The sequence below is a fragment of the Vicia villosa genome, linkage group LG3 (genome assembly GCF_029867415.1).
Source record: "Vicia villosa cultivar HV-30 ecotype Madison, WI linkage group LG3, Vvil1.0, whole genome shotgun sequence".
NCBI lineage: Eukaryota > Viridiplantae > Streptophyta > Magnoliopsida > Fabales > Fabaceae > Vicia > Vicia villosa.
This window is the reverse complement of record NC_081182.1, coordinates 55234594-55243141: the sequence shown is the minus strand read 5'-3', so window position 1 is coordinate 55243141 and position 8548 is coordinate 55234594. Positions and strand designations below refer to the sequence as shown.

Below are 8548 nucleotides of genomic sequence, written 5' to 3'. Positions count from 1 at the left end.
ACCTTTTATATTTATAGAAACATTGATTGATTTGTATGACACAGATTTATCCACATACATTTTGACAAAAGAAAAAATGAGTAAGACAGTTAAACCGTTTCATATATATTAGTAATATTAAGATGTGCAGGCCAATGTTAATCATGTCATATACATGAATCCATTTGGCAACATTATCAAACTCATGACGCAAACAAACCATATTTATAAATCATAACAAGGTATGCTAGTAGATAGACACTAGGAATTGTTGTTTTGGTGTTTGACATGCTGTGCTGCTAAGGAAATGGGAAACAAAGGTGGTTTTTTCCGTTATGCAGATGGTGCTGACAAGTTGCTACTATTCTTTGGAACTTTGGGTTGTATTGGTGATGGTATTCAAACTCCACTCACTATGCTTGTTCTTGGTAGTTTGATTGATGATTATGCTCGCGGCGGTTCTCAACATACTGTCTCTATTCAAACTATCAACAAGGTAACAATAACATTAGTAATGCAAAATTTTCATTTGTTATATCGTGTCTCACAAAGTTCTAAGATGTGATTTCATGGTTCTTTCAGTATGCTCTCAAGTTAGTCGCTGTTGCTATTGGAGTTGCTGTATCTGCTTTTATCGGTTAGTACTTAGTACTGATTTTGCCAACTTTTTGTGTTGTAACTGCATATAATTGTGCGTTTGGTTTGATGAACCTGTCAACTATAATATTGATTCCAATAGAGTGTACAATGTTATGTTGCAGTTGGAGTATGTTGGACAAGAACTGCAGAAAGACAAACTTCTCGAATGCGGATTGAATATCTTAAATCGATTCTTAGACAAGAAGTTGGTTTCTTTGACAAGCAAACCAACTCTTCCACGACTTTCCAAGTAATTGCCACCATAACTTCTGATGCTCAAACAATCCAAGACACCATGTCTGATAAGGTACATATGCTTCTAGAACCTTCTTCAACCTTCTCGTCCTTTAAGCATTTCTTGCGTCCTAAGGCATTTTTGCCGTGAAAACATAGAAGCTACAGAACTAAGCATGAACATTGACATGATTATTTGTTTGTTTTTAGGTGCCTAGTTGTCTAGTCCACCTCTCCGCGTTTTTCTCTAGCTTCATAGTAGCACTCTTCCTCTCTTGGAGACTTGCTGTAGCTGCTTTTCCATTTTCAATTATGATGATCTTGCCAGCACTCATATTCGGGAATGCTATGAAAGAATTGGGTGGTAAAATGAAGGATGCGTTCGGAGATGCTGGTAGTATAGCCGAACAAGCAATCTCATCGGTTCGTACTGTTTATTCGTATGTAGGTGAGAAGCAAACAATAAAAAGGTTCAGTTCTGCTCTTGATACATGTATGCAGCTTGGCATAAAGCAAGGTCAAACAAAGGGAGTGGTTATCGGAAGTTTCGGTTTGCTATATGCTACTTGGGCATTCCAATCTTGGGTTGGGAGTGTTCTTGTTAGGACCAAAGGAGAAAAAGGTGGTCATGTGTTTTGTGCTGAAATATGCATTATTTGGGGAGGATTGTGAGTATCGTCACCATTTTTTCGTATTCGAACATGGAACTCCATTTACGAAAAGTGCTAACTTCAATTTACTATATGCAGGTCTCTGATGAGTGCACTTCCAAATCTTGCTTCCATATTAGAGGCGACAATAGCCGCTACTCGGATTTTCGAGATGATTGATAGAAAGCCAGCCACAGACTCTACTAGAGGAAAAGGAAGGATTTTGAAACATACGAGAGGCGAGATTACATTTAAAGACGTTGAATTTAGTTACCCTTCAAGACCAGATACAATGATTCTCCAAGGACTCAATCTTAAAGTTCAGGCATGTAAAACAGTAGGCCTAGTTGGAGGAAGTGGTTCTGGCAAATCTACTATAATCTCGTTGCTTGAAAGATTCTATGATCCTACTCGTGGTGAGATATTGCTCGATGGTTTTGATATAAAGAGACTACACCTTAAGTGGTTTAGGTCCTTGATAGGATTGGTAAATCAAGAACCAATTCTCTTTGCAACATCTATAAGAGAGAACATTCTATTTGGAAAAGAAGGAGCTTCAATGGAAGATGTCATAATCGCAGCAAAAGCAGCTAACGCACATGATTTCATTATTAAACTTCCTAATGGATTTGAAACTCAAGTAAGCTATGAGTCCTATTTAATTCCAATCACACTTTTTATTTTCATAAGCTTAGAAAAATTATACTTTGCTTTTCAGGTAGGACAACTAGGAGCTCAATTATCTGGAGGACAAAAACAAAGGATTGCTATTGCAAGAGCTTTAATAAGAGATCCTAAAATCCTACTACTTGATGAAGCTACTAGTGCTTTGGATTCACAATCCGAAAAAGTAGTACAAGATGCACTTGACTTGGCTTCTAGAGGTAGAACAACAATCATCATAGCTCACCGCCTTTCCACAATTCGTAAGGCTGATTCAATTGTAGTTCTTCAATCAGGAAAGGTGGTTGAATGTGGTTCACACGATGAACTACTTCGACTAAACAATGGACAAGGTGGGATTTACACCAAAATGCTACTTTTGCAACAGACAAGTCAAAATGAAAATGTGCAGCATCAAATAAACAAGAGCCCTCCTCCAATGGAAAATCTAGCAAGTTCAAATTCAAGCTGGCAAAATACACCAGTTCATCACGCGTTTAGCTCTGCACAACCCTTTAGTCCCATATATTCAATCAGTGTTATAGGGTCTAGCTTTGATGATGACTACAGCAGTGAAAACTCGGAGAAACCTTACCGTTCAAACGTATCTTACCGGCGTTTACTACAAATGAATGCTCCTGAATGGAAGCATGCTTTGTTTGGATGTTTAGGTGCCATTGGTTCAGGACTATGCCAGCCATTTTATTCCTATTGCTTAGGAATAGTTGCTTCTGTCTACTTTGTAGATGATAACTCTTTCATCGAATCACAAATCAAGTTGTACTCAATCATCTTCTGCTGCATAGCCGCTGTAAACTTCATCTCAGGCATCATTCAACATTACAATTTTTCTATCATGGGAGAGCGTTTGCTTAAAAGGGTGCGAGAGAATTTGCTAGAGAAAGTGTTGACATTTGAGATAGGATGGTTTGATCAAGAGGAAAATTCAAGTGCAGCAATCTGTGCGCGTTTGGCAACTGAAGCCAACTTGGTTCGATCCCTCGTTGCAGAACGAATGTCGTTGTTAGTTCAGGTCTCCGTCACGGCTTCACTGGCTTTTGTACTCGGTTTAATCGTTACATGGAGGGTAGCTATTGTCATGATTGCTATGCAGCCTTTGGTCATTGCGTGCCTCTATTCAAAAACCGTTCTCTTGAAGAGTATGTCAGGTAATGCAAAAAATGCTCAAAGAGATGCTAGTCAATTAGCAATGGAAGCTACAACAAATCACAGGACTATCGCGGCATTTTCATCCGAGAAAAAGATATTAAATTTATTCAAAACTGCAATGGATGGACCCAAGAAGGAAAGCATCAAGCAATCATGGATTTCAGGTTCTATACTGTCTATGTCACAATTCATGACAACAGCATCTATAGCTTTGACTTTTTGGTATGGAGGCATATTATTAAACCATAAACTTGTAGAATCAAAGCATCTCTTGCAAGTTTTCCTCATTTTGATGGGAACTGGACGACAAATTGCCGATACAGGAAGCATGACTTCTGACATAGCTAAAAGTGGAAGAGCCATTAGTTCGGTATTTGCAATATTGGATAGAAAAACTCAGATTGAACCTGAAGATATTAGAAACAGAAAAATGAAAAAGAGTATGAAGGGTGATATAAAACTGAAAGACGTGTTTTTCTCGTACCCTGCAAGGCCAGATCAAATGATTCTCAAAGGCCTAACTCTTGAGATTGAAGCTGGCAAAACAGTAGCATTAGTAGGACAAAGTGGATCAGGAAAATCCACCATCATTGGCTTAATTGAAAGATTTTATGACCCTTTTAAGGGATCCATATTCATAGACAATTGTGACATCAAGGAACTTCATTTGAAAAGTTTGAGATCACATATTGCACTGGTGAGTCAAGAGCCTACCCTCTTTGCAGGAACCATACGCGACAACATTGTATATGGGAAGGAAAATGCATCAGAGGATGAAATAAGAAGGGCAGCGCGTCTTGCAAATGCTCATGACTTTATAAGGTACAGTATCTAATCTCTTGTCCATTTCAATGGTAAATAAATGACTGAAAAACTCAATGAAGCACTTATAGGCTATAGCGTAAGTGCTTATCAGTTATCATACAAGTGTTTATGTGTAAACTATTTTGTGTGATGATGCAGTTCAATGAGAGAAGGGTATGATACATACTGTGGAGAAAGAGGAGTGCAGCTATCAGGAGGACAGAAGCAAAGGATAGCAATAGCTCGGGCAATGGTGAAGAACCCTTCGATACTTCTGCTAGACGAAGCAACAAGTGCTCTTGACAGTGTGTCTGAGAATCTAGTACAAGAAGCTTTGGAGAAAATGATGGTTGGAAGAACATGTGTAGTTATAGCGCACCGTTTATCAACAATACAAAGTGTTGATTCAATAGCTGTAATTAAAAACGGGAAAGTGGTTGAACAAGGTTCTCACTCCCAGTTACTGAACAATAGATCAAAAAATGGGACTTATTACTCTTTAGTTAGGCTACAACAAAGTCACTCAAGTTGATATGTCATTTCATGAATAATTGAATAATATGAGTTTTTGGTGATTATTGTTTTTTTAATATCAACTCACCAACCAATGATCGACAGGTGCCTAAAATAATTCACACTCTAGAATTTCTATTATGTAACCCCACCTAGAAATGATGAAAGGTACTGACTCCTTTAAAGTGAACAAATTATATAGATCATAAATGATATATATTAAAGTTACTTTATTTTTTGCTTCAAGGACTCTATAAGTACTTTCAAAACTATTGCCTTTCATATCTCTCATAAGTCCTGAATTTTTGAGTTCTTCATAGTAAGTTGCATGTGAAAGAAGTATACAGGGTGGTGGTGAGACTTGTGTGAAACAAGAAGTGAGATTGTGTAACAAAAATGGAAGAGGAGAATTTAGGACAACCGTTGTTGAAGAAACGGTATTACGAGAACTGTCCAGGTTGTAAGGTGGATCAAGCCAAAGAGCTTGGAACAGATGTTTCCATTCGAAATCTTTCTTATATATGGATGACCATGTTATGTGGCAGTGAGCATTTAACTGTTTTCCACTTTTTTCACATGTTCTAAAATGTTCTTGAATTTATTGCAACAAATTTAAGTTCATCATTGTTTTCGATGATAGAAACAACTTCTATATTCTTCTCTGATCTCTTTTTCATTTATATTGTACAGCGTTGCCAGTAGCTTCGCTCTTTCCCTTCGTTTATTTCATGGTGAGTTGACTTTTTTTTTTCTTTCTGGAATATGCCGATGCCTCCTTCGTAGAGCAACTTTGGATGTAAGTATTTCTGCTACTTGAAAGATAAACAAACATATAGCAAATATTTAATTTTAGGTAAAGGATTTCAATATTGCAGAAAGTGAAGAAGATATAAGTGCCTATGCAGGTTATGTTGGTAGGATTTCACTTCAGACTTCCATTCTTCGATGTATTCTACCTCGCTTATACTAATCCACATAGGATTGCAAAATTGTTATAGGATCTTCATTCATGCTCGGCAGATCTTTTACATCTATATTGTGGGGAATAATATCTGATCGCTATGGTAGAAAACCGGTTATAATTGTAGGGGTTATGACAGTGTAAGTATATCATGGTTTCCTTTGCCTTCAAGCTATATACTATATGTTATCATATAATAGTGATGGTGCATGCTTGATTTCAGTGTCGTTTTCAACACGCTGTTTGGTCTTAGCACAAATCTATGGATGGCTATTAGCATGAGATTTTTTCTTGGAAGTTTAAATGGTCTGATTGGGCCTGTAAAGGTTCTTCACTATACCTTAGTAATTTTAATGTTATAAGTTTGAATTTGAGTTATTTTATATGGTTCTATGTTATTGTAACTATAGCTTCTATTATTAACAGGCTTATGCAACTGAAATTTTTAGAGAAGAGAAGCAAGCTTTAGGACTCTCATCAGTATACCTCGGTTATCTTTGTCTACTATATCGTATCTTAGAAGCACGTGTCGATTATAACAATTCAAACTGTGATCTGATTTCAGGTTGTTGCAGCATGGGGAGTTGGTTTAGTCATTGGTCCAGCATTGGGAGGTTATTTGGCTCAGGTGAGAAAAGCTAATGCTTGAAATTCAATTCAATTCACAAATCTTGAATCTATCTTTGCTTTAATACTTTTGAGAAATTTTGGACCACAGCCGACATTGAAATACCCACATCTATTTCCAAAGGATTCCTTTTGGGACAAGTAAGTAGTTTATATTTTACTCTTTGAATATTTTATATTTATTGTTGTATTGGGTTTCATTTGTCAAATCGTAAATCTCCTTGCAGATTTCCGTATTTCTTGCCTTGCTTTGTAATATCAGCTTTTGCATTTGTAGTAGCAATCGCTTGTATTTGGTTTCCGGTATGTATGTTAAGCTCCTTAATCAAATACGTGTCCGCTCTTTCATGTTGTGTAAGTGACTATATATTTATGTCTTCATCATTGTAGGAAACACTTCACTACCATAATGGCAGCAAGGAGTCCAGTGACAATGTGGAAGCTGCAGAAGTTGGAAGCAGGGAGACTGAGAAAGACAAGATGAACAAAACAGACAAAAGCATTTTCCTAAATTGGCCTTTAATGTCATCCATTATTGTATACTGTGTTTTCTCTCTTCATGATATTGCTTATCAAGAGGTAATATTCTACTTCATGGATTTTGTTAAACTGAATCTCTGTTGTATATTAATTTATACATGCATATGCATTTATTGCTGTCTTCTTTTACCATTAACTAGGTTTTCTCATTATGGGCTGTCAGTCCCCGAAGGTTGGGCGGTTTGAACTTTAAGACAAATGATGTTGGTAACGTTATGGCAATATCCGGTACATTTTATGCACAACATATTTAAGGTTTGCTGCTTAATTACTGTAATAGGTATATGTTGCTTAATCGCTGTCTGCTTATGAACCATTCAGGTTTTGCTATTATAATTTACCAGCTTGCGCTGTATCCGTCGGTGCAAAAAGCTTGTGGACCTGTTAACCTTGCTCGCATCACAGGGGTTAGCTTTTATCATATCTTGAAGTTACTGTGATTCAGCATTTTATTGTTTGTTTATTTGAAACATGTATTGTTATTTGGCACAATATTTAGGCTTTATCCATACCCCTTTTGCAAAGTTACCCCTTCATGACACTGTTAACTGGCTCCACATTGTACCTTGTGATAAATATTGCTTCCATTCTGAAGTACATTATGTCTGTAAGTGACGATCTCTCTCTCTATATAGACTTTGACGATTCATGAGTGCGAGCGATTGATATTGAGGGTGCACCTCTTTCTTTATATTGCTTGACTGTATTCTTTTTGCTTAATTTAGGAGACAATATCAACTGGTTTATTCCTTCTGCAAAATAGAGCAGTGGTAAAATAAAGTTCCTCCCATTAGCTGTTATTTCCTTACGAAAAGTGAAATCGTATTTTTTTTTATGGAATTGTGATTTGTGACTCATATGGCATGTTGATTTGGTATATAGGAACAACATCAAAGAGGTGCAGCTAATGGCATTGCAATGACTGCTATGTCAGCATTCAAAATAATTGGCCCTGCTGGAGGCGGTGCATTGTGAGTTTCTCTTATGACTAATATCTTGACTCGACGCATTTACATTCGCGCTCACAGTTTCTGATCTAATCTAACTGCATTTTTCTTGTTCTGCTTCTGGTGAATGTAGATTAGCATGGTCGCAAAAGAGGTTAAATGCTTCATTTCTCCCAGGTATGACGATGGTACAGTAAATAATGATTTAGAGTGTTGCAATCTCAATAGGAAACATGATTTCTGTTACTAGCTATATTATTGGAAATTCACTATTTTGCATTTAACTGTAGGCACCCATTTGGTCTTCCTTGTCCTTAATATTGTTGAAGGACTTGGAGTTATTTTGATGTTCAAACCTTTCTTGGGTGAAAAGAAGGAAAAACCAATGGAGCAGTTACAATGATATCAATAAATTTTGGGATAAGTTATGAAGCATTTTAGGGTTGACTGTGTGCATTAGTCATGAGATGAGCTTTAGCATCATGTAAGTTTGGATTTCCATGTTTGAGATTATTTTAGTATAGGTGAATGCATGGTGGACATTGGTTGAAGTAGATTTGTAGTATTGTGTTTGAGTTTCTTATATGTAATTTCATTTGAATATGTGATATCTCCTTACTGTGAAATTGATAGAATAATTTAGAATTCAACGAATCAATCATACTAAAAAAATCTGATGTAAAGGATAAAGAACAATTTGATGTAAAGGATAAAGAACAGTGACAATAAGAAAAATGGTCTCAAACAATAAAAATAATAATAGGTAAGAACACAAAAAATTTGTTTACTCGGTTCGATTACGTCTGGCGGAAAGAACAACT

The 8548-nt window shown here is 36.6% G+C and overlaps 2 protein-coding genes across 2 annotated transcripts; both read left to right on the top strand.

Annotated features, from left to right (window-relative positions):
* The first annotated feature begins 251 nt into the window (after positions 1 to 251).
* LOC131655783 (putative multidrug resistance protein) lies at positions 252 to 4694 on the top strand. Its single transcript, XM_058925592.1, has 7 exons — positions 252 to 475; positions 562 to 616; positions 741 to 925; positions 1063 to 1520; positions 1602 to 2142; positions 2221 to 4157; positions 4299 to 4694. Exons 1-7 carry the CDS (start codon positions 287 to 289, stop codon positions 4669 to 4671), a joined length of 3738 nt encoding a protein of 1245 aa, XP_058781575.1. The 5' UTR covers positions 252 to 286; the 3' UTR covers positions 4672 to 4694.
* Positions 4695 to 4886: 192 nt separating this feature from the next.
* On the top strand, positions 4887 to 8548 carry LOC131655782 (protein ZINC INDUCED FACILITATOR-LIKE 1-like). Its single transcript, XM_058925591.1, has 17 exons — positions 4887 to 5196; positions 5343 to 5383; positions 5506 to 5566; positions 5651 to 5753; positions 5837 to 5939; positions 6040 to 6093; positions 6179 to 6241; positions 6332 to 6381; positions 6468 to 6543; positions 6631 to 6819; positions 6921 to 7008; positions 7102 to 7187; positions 7280 to 7387; positions 7506 to 7550; positions 7663 to 7751; positions 7861 to 7904; positions 8018 to 8548. Exons 1-17 carry the CDS (start codon positions 5049 to 5051, stop codon positions 8128 to 8130), a joined length of 1461 nt encoding a protein of 486 aa, XP_058781574.1. The 5' UTR covers positions 4887 to 5048; the 3' UTR covers positions 8131 to 8548.

What these genes read in the sequence shown, in the direction of transcription:
- LOC131655782 (XM_058925591.1), top strand. Translation starts at nt 5,049, where the DNA reads ATGGAAGAGGAGAATTTAGGACAACCGTTGTTGAAGAAACGGTATTAC. An exon ending in ATTGTAGGGGTTATGACAGT is followed by an intron (nt 5,754 to 5,836) that starts GTAAGTATATCA and finishes GCTTGATTTCAG; the next exon opens with TGTCGTTTTCAACACGCTGT. An exon ending in CCTGCTGGAGGCGGTGCATT is followed by an intron (nt 7,752 to 7,860) that starts GTGAGTTTCTCT and finishes TGGTGAATGTAG; the next exon opens with ATTAGCATGGTCGCAAAAGA.
- LOC131655783 (XM_058925592.1), top strand. Translation starts at nt 287, where the DNA reads ATGGGAAACAAAGGTGGTTTTTTCCGTTATGCAGATGGTGCTGACAAG. An exon ending in AAGACACCATGTCTGATAAG is followed by an intron (nt 926 to 1,062) that starts GTACATATGCTT and finishes GTTTGTTTTTAG; the next exon opens with GTGCCTAGTTGTCTAGTCCA. An exon ending in CTAATGGATTTGAAACTCAA is followed by an intron (nt 2,143 to 2,220) that starts GTAAGCTATGAG and finishes TTTGCTTTTCAG; the next exon opens with GTAGGACAACTAGGAGCTCA.